Genomic DNA, 23,913 nt, shown 5'->3' with positions numbered 1-23,913 from the left:
AGAGCCAGCATAGTAACTGTACTAAAGATTCAACAGACTCTCTCTCTCCCTCCCTCCCTCCCTCTCTCCCTCCCTCCCTCTCTCTCTCTTTGTGTGTGTGAGAGAGAGGGGGGGGAATTGTGCAAAAACTCTTCATTCTGAACAGGTCCTTGCTTGCAGCTTCATATACTGGAATAATTCAACAGCATTATTGAGCCCATTGCAAGGAGAAAATCAAATCGTTGGCCCCTAATCCCTCCTGAGGCTGGATACAAGTGATCAAGTTTATTACAGAGTAATAGTTGTGACTGTGAAATTACAATTTTGCTACTCCAGATATCCTTCTTCACTATCATTCCTTTTCCCCAATCTGTCTGCCTTAAATTCAGGCTCAAATGTCTCTTTGTCCTGCACACAGGTCTTTTTTTTCTCTCACTAACGGTTTAAATGACATTTTCAAAATCAGGGCATATTTTTGAGCAACTTGAATTTTCCACTACAACTGAATCTGGTATCTCATTAAGAAAAATACATCTTACTGATAATTCTTTTGATGAAAAAATCAACAGGAAAAACTTAGATCTGTATCTGCAAAAAGATCTAAGTCTCTCCTTGAGCTTCCCAGAAAACTGGTCTCTGTTCATGTCCAAGAATATAGGGTGGGACCATATTAAAATATTCATTCCAAACTGGACAGCACCATAAGGTGAGATAAGTTGACATGTTAATCAGAAGTCTCTGCAAATAGTGTTTGCTTGTTATTTGGATCCTAACAAAGCATTAACACATTTGAGACGGGTAAAGAAACATTGTTCTAAATCCTAATATTGGATGATAGTGTAAAATGAGATCTGATACTTCTATCCATAGCGCAAGACACAAAGGAGGTCACCTTTTGCTGGAAAACTGTTTATATACAGTAGCTTACTATGGTCTACTCTAGTTGGCAACATTTGTCTAGAATCTCAGGTGAGAGCTTGTTTTGAATTCTAAGCAGCTCTTCAAATCTTGCCAGGAGAGATTGTAGAGGTGTTCTGAGCTTCAAATGACTTAATTTTGAATTCAAAACGCTTACAAAATGGTCAGAACAATCTTGTAAAATTGGAATAACCTATTTTAAACTAGATTTTTTTTCTAAGCTTGAAATACCCTTCTGAGATTCGAACCTGGGCTGATTGCACATTAGGCAGTTGTTTTAACCAGAGCTTGTGGCCTAGAGGTTAAAACAACTGCCTAATGTGCAATCAGCCCAGGTTCGAATCTCAGAAGGGTATGGCTGACTGATGAAAACAAACAAGTTTGAAATGCATATCAGTCTCCCTTTAATTCTTTGTTAGCAATCTAAAATTTACACAAATATGAGCTGTCACTGTTGTGACTACTACCTGTCGATGGCCTTCGGTTAGGCCGAAACAGGAAATAAAGATTTGTCCCATGTTTGGGGCCTAGCAAGGTAATCTAAATAGTTAACAAGCATTTAACACATATCTCCCTTGCTTCTCAGCTAACAAAGTGAGATAGAGCTTGTGGCCTAGAGGTTAAAACAACTGCCTAATGTGCAATCAGCCCAGGTTCGAATCTCAGAAGGGTATGGCTGACTGATGAAAACAAATAAGTTTGAAATGCATATCAGTCTCCCTTTAATTCTTTGTTAGCAATCTAAAATTTACACAAATATGAGCTGTCACTGTTGTGACTACTGCCTGTTGATGGCCTTCAGTTAGGCCGAAACAGGAAATAAAGATTTGTCCCATGTTTGGGGCCTAGCAAGGTAATCTAAATAGTTAACAAGCATTTAACACACACACACACACACACACACACACACATATATATATATATATATATATATATATATATATATATATATATATATATATATATATATATATATATATATATATATATATGTTAAATGTTTGTTAAGCATTCAGAATACACTTGCTTAGTCCCAGACACGGGACAAATCTTATTTCCTGTTCCAGCCTTGCCCAAGGCCATCTACAGGCAGTAGCCACAGCAGTGGCAGCTCATATCTGTGTAAATTTTTTGGCTTGCTAACAAAGAATAAAGGGAGACCGATATGATCATTTCAAACTTATTTGTTCTCATCAGTCAGCCATACCCTTCTGAGATTCGAAGGCCTAGGGGTTAAAACAACTGCTTAAGACGCAGTTGGCCCTATATAACCTAGTTCTTGCAAACATCTATGAACTAAATCTTGAACAAGTTAAAGCTTCCAAGACATTTTAAACAGGCAACACAATTAAATGATTAGAATCACAAAATGGTCTAAGATCTCCGGAAAGGTACAGTCTCCTGCTTGAGTAGGTGATTGGACTAGGTCTCTTCCAACTCTGTCATTCTGTTAATACAGCCCCTTTTATCCTCTTTTGTTGCTGAAGCTACAATAAGTGACAGAAGCTATGTATTTGTTGGCAGGCATTAGAAACACACTGTCTTTTACTCTGAACATGTACAGTATTTATATTCTGTCTTAGACAGACTCATATCATTTCACCAAAAGGCTGGAATTGCTTACATTTTATTGGTTCACTTTACCTCCATATACAAGCCATGGTCAAAACCAAAACCTTAAAATGCTGCTCGTACGATATTGCCATCCTTTTCCGGAAATAAAATGCTGAAGAGAGTTCCATTCCAATTTGAACAAAGATATGAATATATCAGAGAAAGAGTTTTCTCCACATTAAATCTTCATATAGCTCATTTTGAGAGACTCTGTCAGGCAAAAATTGTTTCCATTGAAAAACAGTAGTAAAATATGTGCTCCTCATGATGTGTTCATCCTTCTTTCCATAAAACATGTTCTGATCTTGCTGTCCCATGGAAAATTGAATAATCTATATTTATGTTAGGTCAATGTTAAATATATTCTGTTGCAGGTGCTATTTCACCTTCCATATACCTATCATAGGATTAAAGTTCCCCCAAAGTTTTACAAACAAGGAACTTGTCATCACTGAATCAGGATACTTCAGAGTTCTTTGGTCGCTAATCTGTTTTCCAACAGATAATGGAGGTGGCTTCAGCCTCTAGCAGGATAGAGTAGTAATTATGAATCAACAATCATAGTCTTCCTTTCTATGTATGGTTTTATCTCTGCTAGAGGAGACAGGGAAAAACCATTGCTTTTTTGCATATATGAAGCACACAGTGTGCTGTTTTTAAATCAAGTTAGTTTGTGGTATATTAAAGGAACTGTGAGGGGGGAAAAAACATAACATCTACCATTGCTGAAGATCTCATATGTAAAAGGAATACCAGTCCTATTGGCCATCAGGATTCAAGGCAGGCAGATCACTGCATGCTTTTGTTCAGTTTATCTGGACTCAGCATGTCCAACTGCCTCAGAATGCCCTAGTGCAGAGCTCAGGAGCTGAGAAATAACAGTGAAAGGCATTCGTTCAGGAAGCAGGCCAGCTAATTCAATCTGAGCCAGTTCATTACAGTCTCTTCTATTGCTTTTTGCAAATACATTGAGCTCCTATATATGATACCGTATTTTCCGGCGTATAAGACGACCCGGCGTATAAGACGACCCCCTACTTTTAAGAAGTTTTTCAAGGTTTTTTGTCTTATACGCCGGAAAATACTTACATGCCCTGCCCTCCCTGTCCATCGCAGAGGAGGCGAAGGCCTGACTGGCCCCGCTGGCCCTCCCGCTACTCCCGCGCTTCTGCCGGCCCCCAAGGTGCAGCGTTTCCCGGGCGGCAGGCAGCGCCGGAGGGCAGCCGCCACCCCGCCACGGCCGGCGCCCCTCCTGCTTCCCACCCCCAGGCCTTGAACTTCTCCCATTTGGCGCAGGGCGGGGCAGCCCAGCGGCCACACTCTCTTAGGCGAGGCCGGCCCCTCGAATCAGGCGCGCATAGCTGACCTACCACCAGCCCCAGTACCTGCTGCTGCGGCCGGCTAAAGAGCCGGCCTACACGGTACCAAAATCCTTCTTGGGCCCAAGGCGCGCACAGGCGCCTCTCCCTCTATGCAAGGTGAAGCCGGGTGCGAAAAGCGACAGCGCGCAGGCGCCGTTGAGCCAGCCATTTGGCGCAGCTTCCGGTCTGCCTGTACGTAAGTAAGTCTAGGGACAGAACCGGGCCGTAGAGTTATGTTTCTGATGCGATCTGGAGCGGAGGGTTTGTATGGCTGACCTGCTGCAGGGGGGCAAGAAAGATCCCACGTAAGACGCGCGAGAGGCGTAACGGTCGTACGAACGAGCCGTCTCTTTACCTGCTTCTAGTGCGGAAAGTATAACTGGGCGAGATCCATCGGTTTGCTCAGCGAGCCACTGAGGTTGCTGCTCCTTTCTTGGTGTATGCGCGTTTCGACAGGGCAACTAAAGCCAGCGGGGTTGCCCACAAAGAAGAATTCACAAGAAAAAAAAGGCGGCAGATGGGCCATTAGCATTCCTAATGACGTTGATTTAAAAAAGGAAACCCCAAAAGCGGATTTTTTGGGATACGGTACCTTTGGTGCAATTTTTTGGGATACCTTTGGTGCGCGCGCGTGTGCAGGACTTCCCTGCCGGCTCCCGTCCGACGCTCTTCCCTCTTGAGGACTCCTTAGGAGCCGGGGAGCGATGTTGCCTCAAGAGGGAAGAGCGTCGGGCGGGAGCAGGCAGGGCAGTCCTGCGCACGCGCGCACTCCCCAGCTGCTAAGGAGCAGCCAGGGAGTGCGCGCGTGCGCAGGACTGCCCTGCCGGCTCCCGCCAGACGCCACCCACTGATTTTCCGGCGTATAAGACGACTGGGCGTATAAGACGACCCCCCAACTTTTGAGGTGATTTTCAGGGGTTAAAAAGTCGTCTTATACGCCGGAAAATACGGTACCAATAATTTCTTTCATCCAAGCAGCTGACGTATGCAAACTAAAATATCCTTTCCAATTTATGAAAGGCTTTAGGTATCTATCTAATCTTTTTGATAATAAGGTGAGGAGAGAATGCTACCTCTGGATTTTTAGACAGGGCAGGACTCTCTGTCACTTTTTGTATCAGTTGTGACTCCAGTATACTTGAGGACGTAGTTGTCTGGATCGTCACTCTGAGCAACACCCTCAGACCTGACTCCAACTCAAATTAAGGATGGCCTGGAGGACTTGGCTGCCCAGCAACCATAAAGACAGTGGTGCTGGAAACTATCATATTCTTCAGTATTGTGTTTGAGTTATAACCAGGACATACTGTATCAGTATTATTTCTGAGTAAGAGACCTAAAAAGTGAGATAAAAAATAATATTCCTTGAGCTTTCAACTGTTTCTCTTCTAAGCAACTGTTCCATGCTGGAACTCAAGGACACACATTTTCATCTCAGGCCATTTTTGCAAATCAAAAGGAAGGAATTGGCCAAGACGGGGGGGGGGGGCAGTACTAGATCATCAACCAGAGATTTTGCATAGCTTAAGGAAAGAAAGCACTCAAGAAATGTCTCAGTCTTACAACATTTATACATTTGTTGAATCAAGACGTTTATGGTCCTTTCTTAATCAAGCATCTCTTAAATACTCCCTCTCAAGGTCAAGTCAAGATATATCATGAACAACTGAGGTCTGTAACAAGAGAGTAGAAGATTTTTCAGTCTCCAAAAAAGTCTGAGAAGGGATATCACTATGCTATACTAGTTTGCAGTTCTTCCTGCTGAGCAGAGTTGGGCAGTAGCCAGAAGCTGCCCTGAATCTCTGCCAAAATTCTCTCAGGTTGTCAGTTCAACACTGGAAATCTTGCAACAGCAGAAAAATCCACCCCAATTGGCTCTGTGGATTTAACCTAGCAGTCCTTCCTTCTTTGAATTACCACAAAAGGGGGAGGGGGGAAAAAGCCCACAAAATGCTCACTTGGTAGTCAGCGGGTAATGATAATCCAGAGAAGCAAAAAGGCAATGAACAATAGGAAGTTGGCATGATTTGCTTTAGTATTGTCAGCCAACATAATTTGAGAGACATACAGCACCAACATTGCTCCAAATTGGTGGGAGAATATAATTTCTCTGCTTTCTGGCAGACTGAAAGGAAAAAAAATAAACAGTTCAGCCTCCCTTCATAAGTGCCTGTGTCTCCTTAGCCGAGTTCCAGCTTCCTAAACTGAATAAAGTTTAGTTTGCCACTGGGGACTTCCACAATATTTATTTATTTATAAAACTCCTTGGGCCACCCATCTGAAATATATATCAATTCATGGCAAATGAACAATTTACAAAAATTAAAAATAATCCATTGCAAAAAAACAAAGAAAAGCAAGGCACTGTATAATTATTTTACAAAACAAACAATCATTCATTGGTCTCTACTAACATCTTGCCCCTAACCCTTTGGGAATCAACAGGTCTTAACAGCCTTTCAGTTCATGTATGATTTGGTTCACAGATATCTCCTGAACTATTTCCTTTTATGAAACCAACTAGATCTAGATGGAGATGCGTAAGTTTCCCACCATACATGAAGTTACTGGATGAGGATCATGAGGCAGTGTTATTTTTTACTGTTGTCCCACTCTTATGTAGCAAACTGTACTTGGACAGCCTTGCATCAGTTGTAACTTTTATCCTGTCACTTATGCCAGAAAGAAAAACTTTCCTTTTCACCTGGAAAAGGGGGAAAAGGAGTCACATTTCAATGGCCTCTGGGGGAATCTATTAAAAGAAAAAATACAGTTTTCAATAGTGGCGAATATCTATAGCTCCGGTATAGAATGAGGGTGAACGTTTGTTCTCCAAACTTGTGGTTTGGTTTCTGAACCAGGTTAGGTAACATCTTCAGCAGCGTTTAGGGGATGTCAGTCTTCTTCTGTTTATAAGTTTATAAAGGTAAAGGTAAAGGTAAAGGTTCCCCCGCACATGCGTGCTAGTCGTTTCCGACTCCAGGGGCCGGTGCTCATCTCCGTTTCAAAGCCGAAGAGCCAGCGCTTGTCCGAGGACGTCTCCATGGTCATGTGGCCGGCATGACTAGACGCCAAAGGCGCACGGAACGCTGTTACCTTCCCACCGTAGTGGTCCCTATTTTTCTACTTGCATTTTTTACGTGCTTTTGAACTGCTAGGTTGGCAGAAGCTGGGACGAGTAACAGGCGCTCACTCTGCTATGCGGCACTCGGGATTCGACCTGCCAAACTGCCGACCTTCTGATCGACAAGCTCAGCGTCCTAACCCACTGAGCCACTGCGTCCCTATTGAGCCACCCCTAAACTCTCCTAAAGATGTTACCTAGCCTGGTAATGAAACATTCAGAAACCAAACCACAAGCTCGGAGAATGGATCTTCACCCTCAAAAAATACAGTATTTCATAAGTCATAACTGTTCCTCTCTGACCAGCTGCTGCTCTTACAATGGCTGCAAATAGGGTGGAATTGGTGAACTTGTTTTTCAGAGCACAACTTAACAAACACCGAGAGGAAGGAGCCCACATAATGCTTCAGACCCAGTGGTGGGATTCAAATATGCAAACAACCAGTTCTCTTGTGGATGCCACTTCCGGAAGTCCATTCTGGGCCTGGGCAACAAAAAATTAGCTACCGGTTCTGCCGAACTGGTGCAAACTGGCTGAATCCCACCACTGATCAGACCTGTCTTGCATGATACAGCAAAAGCTATGGATTTACAAAGACAAGTCCCTTTTCTCCATGTAGACCTTTAGAGAATAGATGTGGAGGGCAGAAACCAATAATCAGAAGAGAGGGAGTATTTTGGTAACTCTGCATATTAACAAATAAGAGTTCAGACATTGCCTCGACTGAATTAAAGAACAGCAGAGAAAACATAAACCTGGACTCATGCTGGCGCAGGTCAAAAATACTATTTTAAAAGCAGAGCACGAGAGCATCATTGCAGGCTGCCTTCTCAACAGGATAGAGGAGAGCTGAAGATGGCATTACAAATGACCACTGAAGTGTTGCTTGCTTGCAATTAGCAGGTCATGCAGAAGAGCCTTAAGACTGGCTAAATGAATATATGGGGGGGTCGGAGGTTTGTCATTTCATCAGCAGGCTCCTTCTTCAAGCTGTGCATGTTAATGTGACTTGCCATGTTTCATTTCTAATGTTTAATGTTTTAATGAGCACACTTGGTGAGGGAAGTAATCCATTTCTACAGTGGAACTCTGTGACCTGCTCAGTAATTCAGCTATAATGCCAGAAAAAGTGAAAAAGCACATCATGGAATGTTTCTATGGAAATAGGCAAAAACACCTTATCTTTTAATACAGAGGTGAGACATGTGTGTGGCCTTCTAGATAATGCTGTGTTACAACTCTTAGCAATTCCAGTCAATACATATCGTGGATTGCAAATTCTAATTTATCCCACATCCCCGTTCTCATTAAGAGTAGTGGCACGTGAAACCATGAAAAATAAAGAAGGAACTAAAGGCAAACTTTATACTGGAGAAATGTCATCCAGACCAGGCAAATGATTAGATAATCTTCAAGATTCAAATACCTTAGCCATGTGGAGTTGGATCTTGAAGATTATCTAATCTTTATTGAGATTTACTAAAACTGCTAAAGTTTTATTTCATTCTCAACAATGAGATGAAGCCAATTTTAAATGGCAAATAACAGCATCAGGAAGGGATTTTATATATAAGAGTAAAAGGATCACAGGGGGACTTGATTACTCTAAACCTAAGTGAAATCAGTTAGACTACTTTGGTGTATGGTATTTTAATTAATAGAAATCCAAATACCATTGGAGCATAATTGAAAAAATTATAATAACCTTCAGGGGAAAAGATGAAACCAATTTTTCTAAGCATATTAAAAGAGATAACTATATAATTGCTGGCAATACCTTCTTCTGCATTCTTTGTACTTCTCTCTGCCACTGCCTGAATACAAAATTATTCATTATAGAAAATAAACCTCTGTGTATTTTAACATGTAGTTGTTAAACCATGCCTAGAGAGAGGGGGGATTTGCTATTTAAAAATCATATGAATATTAATGTATGTTTTAGAAAAAAGGCATATTTAAATGGTAAGCTGAGGTGAGAATTCTTCCAGCGTAGTAAGTGCCCTGTGTTCGATGACAGAGGTTTCACAGAGGCCTTGTATGTTGTATCTGGTACCAGAACTAAAAAAAGCCTGTCCAAAAACTAAAATGTATAACAGAAAGTTAGAGGTGAACTACGTGAAAATGATATTAATGTAAGAGATTTATCTCGCACGGTTACAACTACAGACACAAACATAACGGCTGGGTTAGGAATGCCAGAATGATTTATAAAGTAAAAAGATGCTATGAAGGAGAAAAACAATCACATTCTATGAATGGCAACATTCAGAATTCCATATTACCTCTCCTGCCCGCTTAAGGTCTCTATGAAATGAATGGAAAATACCATACAAAGTTAGGCGTTATTGCTATGCAAATAACAGCTAGTACTGTATTGGTTTTTATTATTTTTTTACACTTTTGCCATATCAAAGTATGAAGTTTTAATACTTATCTAAGACTGGTGGAGATTAAATGTGCTTTAAGATCAGACTAGATCAGGGGTCTGCAACCTTGACAACTTTAAGACCTTTGGACTTCAGCTCCCAGAATTCCTCAGCTATGCTGGCTGAGGAATTCTGGGAGCTGAAGTCCACAAGTCTTAAAGTTGTCAAGGTTGCAAACCCCTGGTCAAGATCAAATAGAACTAATTGTAATGCTAGAGATGTACTTATTCAAGATCCAGTCCATCCCTCTAGAACAGACATGTCAAATACAAGGCCCGGGGGCCGGATTCGGCCCACGAAGTGGTTTTATGTGGCCCGCGAAGCCATTCTGGAAGCAGTGAGGGAATGGCCCCCACTGCCTTGGCCCTGACCCAGAGACCCTCCTTCTGCCAGAGACCCTCAGATCTGTCCCACTCCTGCCCAGGCCCCCATAGGCACCCTTGATGCGAACGATGTAGAGCTGGCCATGCCCACCCAGTACGCCATATGCACTCTAGCCATGCCCACCCAGTAGGCCACACCCACCCTGGCCATACCCACCCGGCCCCTTGAGGGCAACCGCAATGCTGATGTGGCCCTCAATGAAATTCAGTTTGGCACCCCTGCTCTAGAAGGAGCCATGTTTAGGGATGCACCTGAGCCCAGCCCTATCCCTAGATTCTTGGCTAATGGTTCAGTTTAAGTTTAGCATTTGTCAACGCTGTTTATCTTCTAAACTAAACTTCTAAACCGGCCAGTTTATCTTCTAAATTAGTCTATTGCAATGCAGTCTATGCAGGTAATCTCTGAAGACAGTACAGAAAATTCAGTTACTGCCGGATGTGTGGATTTACTATTCTAGTCCATCACTTGCTTAGAAGCATCTGCACTAAAAATCAGGTACTTCTCAAGCCAGGTCAAAGCATTCAGTTTTAGTAAGTGGCTCCTCTTTGGGAAGTCTCAGCGTGCCCCCTTCCAGCAGATCTTTTGATGAGACTTTGTCTAATAACCTCGACATTAGCAAACTCCTTTCACAGTGAATATTCAGCCAAGCCCTTCTTTTTGACTCCCACAAACAAGTGAATATGCTTTTCTTTCAGTATTCATTCTGTTCCACTTTTTCTGCTTTACTTTGAATTGTGCTGTTGAACTCTGTTCTTACTTTTTGTTGGTAGTGGGGGTTTTTTTTCTTAGAAGCAAATTAATGTAATGTTGGAAATCACTATAAAGCTTGCTATTGAAATATTCTTAGTAAATATAGAAAGGGGCTCTAAGATAAGTTGGAGTGAAAGAAGTAAACTCTTATACTCTCTAGAAAGAAATGCAGTGGTTTGATTGCCAAACCAGCCAGATTACATAGAAGCTACAAAGTGTGATGCTGAGGCTTATTTCCCGCAATATGGCATGCAGAAGGAATAAGAATGGAGCTCAAGGCTAAAGCTTTAGAACTTGAGCTTTAAGTGGCTGAGAAAGTATTGGAACCAGCATAAGCCATCTCTGAAATGATTACCAAAATAGATATTCCATCTACTGCTTCTCTGTTGTGTAAAATAAGGTACATAAGAAAAGGAAGTGGCATTTATATTCCAGAGAGAATGTGAAACTCTTTTACAAATTCAACTTTAAATTACTCAGGCGGGGGGGGGGGAGAATGAGCAAGCCACATGCAACCACTGGAGAAGTATTTTCAGCATTTCTTCATAGTACATGCTTCAAGTGAACACGATTAATTTGACATAACGAGCCATGGTGGTGCAGCAGTTAGAATGCAGTACTGCAGGCTAACTCACTGTTTACTCCAGGAGTTCGATTCTGAGTGGTTCAAGGTTGACTCAGCCTTCCATCCTTCTGAGGTCGGTAAAATGAGGACCTAGATTTTGTGGGGCGATATGCTGACTCTGTAAACGTCTTAGAGAGGGCTGTAAAGCACTATGAAGTGGCATATATGTCTAAGTGCTATTGCTGTAATGCAGATGGTTGCTGTTTCTTAGCACGCTGTTTTCATTGATTTTGCATACATTTTTTCTCTCTTAGCTTCAGATATCATGGCTCCTCCAAGGCAAATTGCTTGGAGATGTCTCCTTTGTCCTTGTTGAGAACAAGACTGGAAAAGAGCAGAGCAGAAAGCTCTGGCAGTTGAATGACCAGAAAGGATTGGGAATATGGCAAAAGATGATCAGACCTCTCCCTGACGTTTTTGACAGGTAGGATATATCATGCTTCTTCGTATGTCATTTGACTGAATGAATTCTTGACTGACTGAAACTGCTGATAAACAATGACGACCAGTGAAGCTTTTCTCGTTTAAATTCAGATTTAAGCTTTTTTATTATTATTTGAAATCTGTGTGGTTTTTTAATAAAGCAAATTTCATCTACTTGGGCTTGGTTGTCCAATATTTAATGGGATCAACACAATCATAGACAGAAAATATAACTTTTTCTCTACTGCCATTGTTCTTAGAACAATTCCTTTTCCTCCCTCACGTCAGTCATGTTTGCCCATAGCTCATTCTTTATTTGTTCTTGCTGCGTGCTGATAATGAATGCAGGGAGTTTCTTTTTTGAGGCAGTGACTGGTTTCATGATGATTCAGTTCAAAACTGCTTCCTTGACCCCAGACTTAATATAGGCAGTCACTTCAGGAGATAGTCTTAGTATCTTTCTAGCATACGATGCACCTCTGGAGTATCTTACAAAAGATACTTTTTCTTCTGCCTTGCACAGGTTTTTAAATGGATTGAAATCATAGACATACTGTAGCAGAAATGAAGTAGATATTATTTTGATCACAGAATGAATACAAGAGACTTAAAAGCTTTAGCCATTGGGGTCTCCACTAAATATGGCACTAGAGAGCCCCCAAGGCACATGTCACACAATCACCAGGGTGTCAATGCTCAAATCTACACAGATACATCCTGTTTTATAAAATAAAGACGCAAGCTTTTAATTGTTACTCAGAAAATATTGCTGCTTTAAAATAATAAGCAGATCTAAGCATACTTCAGAATAAATGTTGCTAGGCCTGTACGATAAGAACCTTTTACAGAACATTTAATATTAATCCTTGGGAATCCAAAACAGCTAATTCTCTACCTTGTTCAGGATACAAAAGTCTTCCACAAACACCATGACTAAATGAAAATCAAACCCCAATCTACTTTTTAAAAAATCTGGTGTTCTTCTCCTCTCTCATCTTAGGGACATTTTCATCTCTCCTCCCCAAGTGTCTGAGGAGAGGGCAAGCTTGGCTGAAATGTTCAACACTGCTCTTGTTCCTTATTTTTTGAGTGGTTAAGTATTCCAGGAACAGCTTCATTGCATTGAAAGCATTACTCTTTCAATGAGAAAATGTGGGAATCTAAGGCTTTAATGTCTGTTTTATTTGTAAATTATAAATTTAAGAGCTGAGAAGAAATGGCTGGGAAGAAATACTATATCTTTCAAACCATTTTGTAAGGACTCAAGCTGAAGAGATGGGGACTAATAGTTCTCATACTAACTAAAAAAAAACTGTCACTGTATATGATTTCCACGGAAGACCAAGAATGTAAACTAAAATAGATGATAGATGATGGATGAGGAAGGGAGGGAGGGAGGGAGGGATGGGAGGGATAGATAGATAGATAGATAGATAGATAGATAGATAGATAGATAGATAGATAGATAGATAGATAGATAGATAGATAGATAGATAGATAGATAGACAGACAGACAGACAGACAGACAGACAGACAGACAGACAGACAGACAATATAGAAGAATGAATATGTGTTTTTCTGTGATTTGTAGGAGATGCATATTGCATAGCTTCTATTTTGTCTGCATTAAAATAACATACCTAGTTGTCTTGCATCTGTGAACTTCTCTTGCAGCAAATTCCTGAATACTAGATGAAATATCTGAGAATCAAGATGTATTGCCTTGCCTGTCATGAAGTCTAATACAGATTTACTGGCTCTGTACCCCATGAGATTTCACTTTCAGTAGATTCATGGCTATATTGGTCTTTTTATGCTCCATGCTTTTTCTCCCAAATTTGCATTTCTCTTTCCCTTTCCTTCATATTTTCTGTCTTACTCATGTATGAACTTCCGATAAGATTTGACAGATAATTCAAACATAAGATTCTTCCAACAAATCAGGCATCTTTCTCCTTCCATCTCTCACTGATGATAGTAATCGATGTAGTTAAGATACAGCAGTGGAGTAAGTCTACTTTCAGCCACTGAAGTTTATTGAATTACACTGTGCCAGCCACTTTCTGTGCACCACAAGGTTGTTATGAGGAAAAATCAGAGAAAAGAATATTATGACAACTAATGAGCTAATTGAACAATCTGATTATGTGCTATCAACTTGGTTTAAACTCGTAGAGACAAAATAGATAGACCTTCCCTAGGATTACATCTCCACATTCTGCCCTTTCAGGTCTCCAGTGATGTACTAATGTCCATTCACCTTGCTGCTCTTTTTCTCTTTTCTTTCACCTTTCTCAGCATTATAGGCTTCTCAAGAGAGCAGGTCTTCACATAATATGTGCAGAATATGACAATAGAAATCTCATAAATAAAAATAAGTAAATAATATTCACCAATTTCTCCATAAAAGAAAAGGGTTTTAGAAATCACAGAAGGATTTATCTGTCTCAGGAACAACTCTATATTCCTAGTTGTCTTTCCCAATGCTAACCTAAAAATATGGGAAAGTTCTGAGTGCTTAAGCCTTTGCTGCAAATAATATATTTATTGTTTGTGTCTCAGCCTTGACACTTTCATTCATGTTAAAAACAATGCATATAATTTTAAGGGTACCTTGGTGGAGATGCTATACCAAAAATGTATTTCATCTTCCTGACTCTTGAAATAGCATAGCATAGTGTGGGTTAATGCAAAAAGCATTCTATTGCGGATATGAAATTAATGTACGATATAAAACTATCAGCATTGCCTCCGTTTGCTGTTCTTTGTTGTCTTTGCCCTCCATAGTAAGATGTACTGGCTTCATTTCTTTTAGTTATCTTCCATTTTTCAGTAGTTTTTTTTTAATTCATTTGTCTAGCATCATTTATTTGTTGCCAAGGTAACAATTTCCCCCCTAAACCCTATCCATTCTCATATACTTCATTTGTGAGGCTCCATTCTGACTCTCAGATTCTGTGCTGCTTTCCTTCTAACTATTTGCATGGTCAAATGCAAATGTATTCATCTTTGTCATATTATCATATAGATGCTGTTTCATATTTATCTTTTTCTTAGAAACTTTATATGGTCTATGGAGCGCTCTAAAACAATCTTCAGCATTCAAAACAAGCTCTTTGAAGGAATTCTGGAATTTGGGAAGCAATTCACAGAACCATTTTATCAGAAATGGTATAAACACGATATTAAGATGCATGCAAAAATAAAATCAAGAAGTCTTACAGTACAACTATTGGGTTTTTTCCCTTTCCTCCTCCACTTAACTACACCTGCATACAGTGTTTTTTTTGTAAAAGAAAAAGGTGCCGGAACTCACACATGTTATACAACCCGCCTTGCCTACCCTACAAGGTTCCATCCAAAAAAGGTGCCGGAACTCCGTTCTGAACATTCTATGAGAAAAAAAGCCCTGCCTGCATAGATGCATACATTTATTTATAATTATTTAGACATTTTTTAACAGCCTCTATTCTCATGGACTCTCATGACTTGGAAACAGATTATAAAATTATCAATATGGATCTTACACCCATAAAATACTATAATTCTTTTTCCAAATCAAACACAACTAGGGGTGATTTCAGAGAATAGCCATGCCATTTTCTTGCAATGATTTGCCAATACTTTTGCTTTATTTCTGAAATTTTTTTTTTAAAAAATCCCCTTCTAACCTGTAGCCTGGATCTCTCATCTAGATACTAGTTTTGTGGAAAAGAATTCACGTCTTCTTGGATTTCCTCAAGTTTTGCATATATTTGTCGCAAACAGCTATTAGAATTTAGTCTAATATGTAGTCTATTCTATATACAGTCAGTTAGTTCAGTTAAACTAAGGGTAGTTGTAGAATATTCCATTCATCAATAGAGGCTGATTTTGGCCAGCCCTGTATTATATGTATATCATAAATATTGGGTCCCTTATCACAATTTTCACCATAATAATATAAGAAAGATCTTATGCCTCCTCAAAATAATTTTCTGGAGACTTGAGTTCATTGTTTGTTATAATTCTAGACAAAGTTACAAAATCATTTCTAAAGTTTTGGATCTCCACTAGTCCACTGTCTGATTCATAGTCTTGAAATGGAGATTTGGAGGGAATGTAGATCTTCCTGAGATTATTTTATCAAAATCACTTCAAGAGAGCAAGATAAAATTATCCAGGGGGTTGCAAAATATTTTAACATTGGCCATATAGAAGGATATTTTTAAATAATAGACTCAGAAGTTAATTTAAAGAGTAACTGCCTCTATAGATAGTGTTTAAAAGATGTTATGGAAGAGGAACTAATTTTATATGACAAGATTGAGATTGAATTAAAAGTGGATTTAAAAATTACCTACAATAAGAATGACATGGAAAAAATGTTACACTGGATATAGAAAAGAAATTGGCTAATGTCTTAATAATTAAAAGGGATATACAAATAACTAAGTGAGTGGCCTGGATAATTTCCCTATATTGGATTTACAAAAGAGGTATATTGAAGTTTTGAAGAATTTTGTGAGAGAGGACAAAGAAAAAGTGAAAAGAAATCAAGTTCTTGGACATTATTTAAAGATTAAATATCAAGAAATAAAAGGAAGTAATATTAAGTTGTTTACCTGATCAAGGTTAAAATACATATGTTGTTATTTCTGTTAACTACTGTGAACTTTGCTGACATTAGGGTTGAAATGACAAAGATTTAAGAATTTATTTATAAATCAGAGATGGGAAATAGGAAGAAGAGATTAATTCTTGAATTTTAAGGGAAGGTGATAAATTACTAAAATTGTTTAAATTTATTGATGAAAGGGAGAACCATTTCTTTATATATATATTTCTTTACTCTGTTATTTTTTCTTTCTTTTTTGTTGATGAATTGAAGCTGAAGTAGACATAGGTCATGAAGTAAGATAGTGATACCAAATATGCAAGTTAGTGATGAAGACAAGTATAAAGAATCTCTGGAGTCTGAAGTAGGAAACAGATGCATGGTGGAAGGTTTCTTAATCTTTTCTCCTGTAGTAGTTCCTCACTTGTTTTATTATTATTATTTATTATATTTTTATACTGCCCTTCTCCCGAAGGACTTAGGGCGGTGTACAGGGCAATAAATACAAAAACAGGATACAAAAGTTAAAAGCGATTAAATAAATAAATAAATAAATAAATAAATAAATAAATAAATAAATAAAGAAAGAAAGAAAGAAAGAAAGAAAGAAAGAAAGGGAAAGAAAACATGCTCTGGCAACCTCTGCTCAGTGAAGTTTCAGTTCATGTTGGCAGGCAGTATAATACAATAAGAAAATTGATATATAAATACCAATTCACAGATGAAACAAGAATGTTGGACTAATGGGCATCTGATTCCTGATCGTATACTAAATTTCTATTTTGCTGTACAGAACAGCAATAATCCTATAGTGCAATTCCCCTGAGCTGAAAATATTTTTCCATACATAATTTCCCTTTCCTGTGCCTTGCCCCAAATAATTTTCTTTACAAATAATTAACTCCCACAGCAATTTATTTTCCCAAAACTGTTATTTTCTTTCAAACCTCTGGAAATGATTTCTTTTTCAATCAAGGAATATCTAATTTGTTGTGGTACCTCTCTTTCAATGAAGTCCAATCCTATCTGCTGCACACTCAGTGCAGCCAAGTTCTCTGTACTTCTTCCTCCAGTTTAAATTGACATGATTGCAAAAATAATAACATTTAAATTAGTTAGCTGGCCCACTATATACTTTGTGACTATGTCAAGTTTACATTAGCTGATAATTCACATTTCTAGGTAACCAGGATAAAAATACTAGATCTTAATAGCTTATATGTCTATCATCTCTCTATCTGATGCCATTCAACTCTCCATTAAAAAATAAAGATCAACAAATCACACACACACACACACACACACACACACACACACACACACACACCTAGAACCTGAGAAAAGGAATAAGACGGCAGACCTAGGGAACAATTCAAAACTTTCATCAACATCTAACCTCCAGCAAAGAGGGCTCCACCCACCCAAGTCCAAGGCCTGGGAAGAAGATCAAACTTTATGGTCTTTAAAATGTCAACAGAGTGTGAGTCATCTGGATCTCTGGGCCACCTCTTTTCAGAGGTAGATGTTGTGAGGGAGAAGGCACAATTCCTGGTTCTGATGCATTTGATTGAAGTAACATGCCAGCCTTATCAGCGTGAATTGACTGGAGATAGGCAAACAACCAGACCCTTTGCCATGGTGGGCTTTATAAATCATAATCAGCTTCTTGACTGGACCCAGAAATAAACTGCAACTGTATAGCTTGCAGAAGTGTCCCATCAATACACCAAGGTACACCAATTACTGGTCCATTGCATTCTAGACCAGTTAAAGATTCTGAGTGGTCTTCAAGGGTATCTGTATTTCAATGTATGGCATATTGCAATAGTCAAGCCATGAGATAACTAGGGCAGGAGTGACTATCTGGTGTGTCCCAGTCAAGGAAAAAGCACAACTAGTGCACTGCATAAAGCTGTGCAAAGGCCTTCTTGGGCATAGTTGCCACATGTTCATTAAACAGAAGCTGCAAATCTTCAAAACGTCTAAATTGTGTTAATATGACATTCTGAGATTGAAGATGGATTGCATTTTTACTGCTGCACCACTATTCTATTCCTGTTTGCCATTTTGAGGGTAAAAAAATTTGAACAAACCAAATGTCTTAAAAGTAAACAAAATCTAAAAACTGAAGATGATAGCTGGACAGGAAAAAAATTGGAGGATAGTGGCCTTTAAAACTAAACTAGAATGGAACATTCTAGAGTTGCAAGGGTCCATTGGCTCCAACTTTCACCTCAGTCTAGTTAAAAACATCTAGACAAGTGGCTGTCTGGCCTTTGTCTGAACGCATCTCAGGGTAGTTGGTTCCATTATCAAATTGCTCTTATTGTTAAAAAATTTCTTTCTACCATGCAATTGGAATCTGTCTTTCTGGATCTGAATACGTTATTTCATATTTTGAACCTTGGAAGTAGGAAAACTTCCTGATCACATCTCATATTCCTCTCTCTATTGCTTTGACCAACATGAACTGAAACTGTCTTCAAATTTAACACCATGCCTTTCATATATCATAGGCCTTTGAAGAGGTACCTTTCAATATTATACTTCCGATCAGATGAAGATCAGCATGTTGTGAGGACAGTTTTCAAGGAGTGCAAAATGCTTCATTTTAATATGGTCTGACATCAGTTTCCCTTTACTTTCAGTGAAGATTTACTTGTGACTGTAGTCTTGGTTTGAAATGCTGAGGTTTTTCATTTCAGTGGCATCTCATTTTGAGACAGTCCACTATCCTTGGGAAAAAATGTATATAAGGTAGTTTTCAGACAGATTGGACAAATGGTCTTCTATTTATAAAAAATTAAATAAGGGCTCATAGTCAAAAGAGCATAGCCATCACTCTTTTAGAATTACAAGGTAATGGCACTAAAAAGAAACATTCTACTGATTGACCAATGAACTACTGAAACGAATCTTCCCCAGTTCATTTTATTATTTTAGGACTCTACTAAAAATGTTTCCAGCTTAGTGCTTGCAGGTATGTTGAATAGCTGTAGTTGGATTCCCATGGAGCAAAATCAGCTGACTACACAGTGCAGTATCAGCATCCTTCTTTTTAAATCAAAGGTAGAAATAGTATCTGTACAAAATTGAAAGGCTTGTTTTCTTTTAATGGGCTTATTGGCCACATCAGTCCCAACATTTCAGTTGGAATTAATCTGAATTCAGTTGGAATTCAGACAGGTTGCTAACGTTAACTTGTTTTTTGCTCTTTGTGAGCAACAGAAGAGCAGCTGCTTTTCATCTGGCCCCACATTTTACTCAGAAGTGAGGAGAAATAAAAGTCATTGTTTAATGATTTCTATTAATAATCCAGCGTAGCATGAAACTAGCAAGAGCCTGGGCATATCACTACTCATTGCCTGTAAGGCAAGTGGAATTCAAATGGAGTAATTTGCAATGGAAAGAACTGAAGAAAGTCTACAAAACTGAGAACTGGTTTTGAACCAGAATATTCCCGTGTGGCTTGTCTCTGCAATTCTTGTCACAAGAATTTCTAAGATAAATTACTAATTACAGTTCAGTGATATTGAGGCTTAAAGTGTTTGGTTTCACAAGATCCAGGCTTTGCTGGAAAAGAAATGTGACTTGATCTCTAGATGCAGAGAAACTAAAGAAAGGAATGCTGACTAAAAGTGAATCTGTACAAAGTAGCTTATACTGTAATATGGTTTTAAAACAGAGATGTTGCTCTCTGGGTGTCCTGGCTTCTGAGATTTCAACTAGGGCAGACATGTCAAACACAAGGCCCGGGGGCAGGATCCGGCCCGCGAAGTGGTTTCATGTGGCCCGCGAAGCCATCCTGGAAACAGTGAGGGAACGGCCCCTACTGCCTTGGCCCTGGCCCAGAGACCCTCCTTCTGCCAGAGACCCTCAGATCTGTCCCACTCCTGCCCGGGCCCCCATAGGCACCCTTGATGCGAACAATGTAGAGCTGGCCATGCCCACCCAGTAGGCCATACGCACTCTAGCCACGCCCACCCAGTAGGCCACGCCCACCCTGGCCATACCCACCCGGCCCCCTGAGGGCAACCGCAATGCTGAAGCAGCCCTCAATGAAATTGAGTTTGACACCCCTGAACTAGGGGATTGTTCATGAATGATAAACCTATCACCTCAATAATAAGAGCGGGAACATGCTTATATTTTCAAAATGAAAGGTGAATTTTTCAACAGATAAGGCAAGACACTTTCTTAAATTAGTCATGTTCCGTTCCTCATCTGTGAAATAGGATTAACAGAATAAGCTTACTTCTTAAGGCTGTGCTGAGTGAAAGCACAATAAAGATATTAAAGCATTTTATGCCACTAACAAAAATACTATACTCTTTATAGCTGGATACCTGGCAGGCAGCTCCTGACTAGTGTAGAATTAGTAGAATTGCACCATTTTTCTATTGATTACAGATCAAGGAAGAATATTTTCTTGCCATCCCTTTCTTATTTTTTTCTTAACACTGTTTTTGAAAAATTAAATGCTACCTTTTTCACAGCTGAGTGGCTTCAACAGCACTTGCAGCTCCCCTGAGAAAATCCAAGTCACTTAAAATCATGCTGGCAACCTGAGCAGACACATTTGTATGCAACCAATCACATCTGACTACTAGTTGAAGTCACAAGCCAAATCAGAATGAGAGTAGTAAGAGCTACAAGAGGTGGGGGGGAGGAGTTTATTTGAAATAAAATTAGGCTCAACTGAATTATATCTGTCAAAATGGGATTCTTTTAATTTGCCAGAAGAAAGGGGTTTGAATCTCATCCTATTTTGATTCCGATAGTTTGACCCTTTCTCTGAAATAACATTTTTATCCTATCATGAAATACGCAACTTCTCCCCAGTTAGTGAACTGGAAGATGTAAGTGTGTCATTTGGGATGAGAAAATCCAAACTGACTGGAGCTTGAGTTTACACAGGGTTTTTGTTTTTGGGTGTTGTTTTTTTGTTCAATCTGTGTCAGAATCTGAATGAAGATGTGGACAGGTCTTGTTATTTGAGGAAACATTGTTTAAAAAAAATGGAAGAAATGTGTATGCTCTCTATTTATCTCTATTAGGTCTCTGTTTCACTTTTGATTGTCTTTAAGTGTATATGAGGCTTTTATGGCTCTCTTTAGACAGCCATTCTCACCTTTAATGGAATTATGATTGTAATGATTATGGAGCAATTCCTGGATTCAGAAAAGCTGCATGGTCCTGTCTGAAGTGCCTGCAAACCAATATTAAATTGCTCAACTATCTAAAGCATTATGGCACAAAGAGTTATTAAAGAAAAGGTGGTGAAAGAGCTAAATACAAGAGCCACCAGTGCAATTCTCTCCTTGGAGGGAAGGGTTCCAGTTAGACCAAAGCTACAGGAAGGCATATGATTAGCACAAGGTACAAATAGTGATTCTAAAATGTTATTCATTTAAGTGCTTCCTGAAATGCACTATGCAACCCTCTGTGATTCTAGAGATTAATATACACATTAACATGTATTTATTCAGTAAAACTTTAGTTAAAGTTTTAACCCTTCCTTCATTGTAAGTTTAGTAGGATGGGAAGTATAAATGATGCTATGAAAATTGAAACTGAATAGCAAAAATGCAGTATGAAACAAATAGAAATGCAGTATAAACTCATAATGGCAGCATTATAGGAAAAGCATAACAAAATGGCAAATTAAATCAGCTAGCAAAGAACTGGGAACTATTTCTGTGGTACTTTTCCCCATATTATACATTCGTGTGAGAACACAAATGAGAAATATAATGTAGTTGCTCAAAGGGAGGGAAGAATGACCCATTTCATCCAGCCTAGTTCATATAAAGAAATTAAAGAGTAAATCTGATCAAGAAATGTCGGAGAAGCCTTCTACTTCTTAGGCTGCACTTGCTTCCACTTTTTTCCCCTCCTGAAATAGACAAGTGAGTGAATACAATTGAAAAAGATTTAACACAAAATTAAGAATATTTGTTGGGTCTTATTTGCAAGTTTTTCTTGAAATACAATCCAAAACCCATTCAAACTGCATTCAATATATCCAGCAGTAAAAAGCCAAATCTACTCAGTATTGTCACTGAAGTGAAGGACTATTCTAAACAAAAGTTATAAAGTTAAAATTTGGTTTTGTTATTGACTAGAGTTGAAATTATAGATGTAACAGTCTTTCTGTTTGCCATCATTCATCTGTATGACATTTATTGGCACTGCGATTTTATTATTTTTCAACACATAAATTTCTATCCTAAATTAACCCTTCACCTGAAAAGTTGAATGTATTTTGATAAATGCACTTAAGGTTCATTTAATATGCAGAAAGTTAGTAATTTAATAGAGCTCATAACAATGTTGTCCTGTGTGAGTTGTTTCCTTGGCTATTATTATTCCCTAGACTCCTGCTGAGCAATCATAGGAGAATGATTTGTATTGCCTTCTACAGGTTTTTCTTAACCATAGTTAGTCTCATCATGGCTTAATCCTTTGAGAATTATTTCATGCTTTTGAATAGCATTTTTAAATAGAAATGAAATAAATATGGATGTTGTAGGTTCTTGTTCTAAATCGGATGGGAGAAGTTTCAAAGTGGCTTTCTGTTTTGAGAGACATCCTCCACCCTGTGGAGCAGAAAAAAGAAAAAAGGGAAGAGGATGCCTATGTTGGCCCTGCAGCCTTGCCTCAAATGTAGAGGTTACAGGTTTTAAGATGCCCTTCCAGAGAGGGCTTAATATTTTTGAGAAACTGATGGCATCCTTTTTGCTCCTTGAACCAATCCTTAGAATGTTTCCTTTGCAATAATCCATCAGAAAGAACAACTTATTTCCACCGCATTTAAAAGTAGCATACCTGAAATGCCAGTTTAATATTTCTTCCCTAATGGATTGCTTGGCATTTTCAAATAAAGGAATGAAAATTCTCCATTTGATGGCTGGTGCTATTGTAATATAGCTTATATTGGCACCCACCCTTCTGCCTTTAGGAAGGGCCCAAGGACTTGGCTGTGACATTGTGCCTGGGGGTTCAGCAATAGTGGTGAGCCTTGGCAATGACTACATTATAGGGAGTATGATTTATAGTCATATGTTTTACTGTGATTATGTTTTACTGGATTTTTAATTTTGGTTTTAAGATAGCTATATATTATGCTAATTTATTTTTTACTATTTCTATTGTTTTAATTGTGAGATGCACAGAATTTCACTTCTAAGATGGACAGCTATGATAGATAGATAGATAGATAGATAGATAGATAGATAGATAGATAGATAGACAGACAGACAGACAGACAGACAGACAGACAGACAGACAGACAGACAACTTGTTGATGGTATGGAGTTTTAGTTTTATATACATTTCACTCTTACTAATATAAAATGTGCTCTGGCCCTTATTAGAATGGGATTATTTATTTATTTATTTATTTATTTTATTTATTTATTATTTAATTATATTTTTATACCGCCCTTCTCCCGAAGGACTCAGGGCGGTGTACAGGGCAATAAATATAAAAAACAGAATATAAAAGTTAAAATACAATTAAATATAATGCCCAAATTTAAAATTTAAAACAATAATTAAGAACATATTTAAAACCCCAACCCTAACCCATCAGATCAGACCAGGTCAGATTGCTCAAATAAATACATTTTTAGATCACGCCGGAAGGAGCGAAGGTCGGGGGCCATCCGGAGCTCAACCGGCAAGCGGTTCCACAGGTCTGGCGCGCCCA

General features: G+C 38.8%; 1 protein-coding gene across 1 annotated transcript in view; it reads left to right on the top strand.

Moving 5' to 3' along the window:
* ALK (ALK receptor tyrosine kinase) overlaps positions 1 to 23,913 on the top strand; it is a gene marked incomplete at both ends in the record, with an annotated part of 680,504 nt that overhangs the window by 553,531 nt on the left and 103,060 nt on the right. The window contains one exon of the mRNA XM_081312714.1: positions 11,437 to 11,606. Coding sequence (XP_081168840.1) covers positions 11,437 to 11,606 — 170 coding nt within the window. The remainder of the gene's footprint in view (positions 1 to 11,436; positions 11,607 to 23,913) is intronic.

Source organism: Vipera berus, assembly GCF_964194415.1.
Source record: "Vipera berus genome assembly, chromosome: 1".
Classification (NCBI taxonomy): Eukaryota; Metazoa; Chordata; class Lepidosauria; order Squamata; family Viperidae; genus Vipera; species Vipera berus.
The sequence above is the reverse complement of the archived record's forward strand: the minus strand, read 5'-3'. Positions and strand labels throughout refer to the sequence as shown.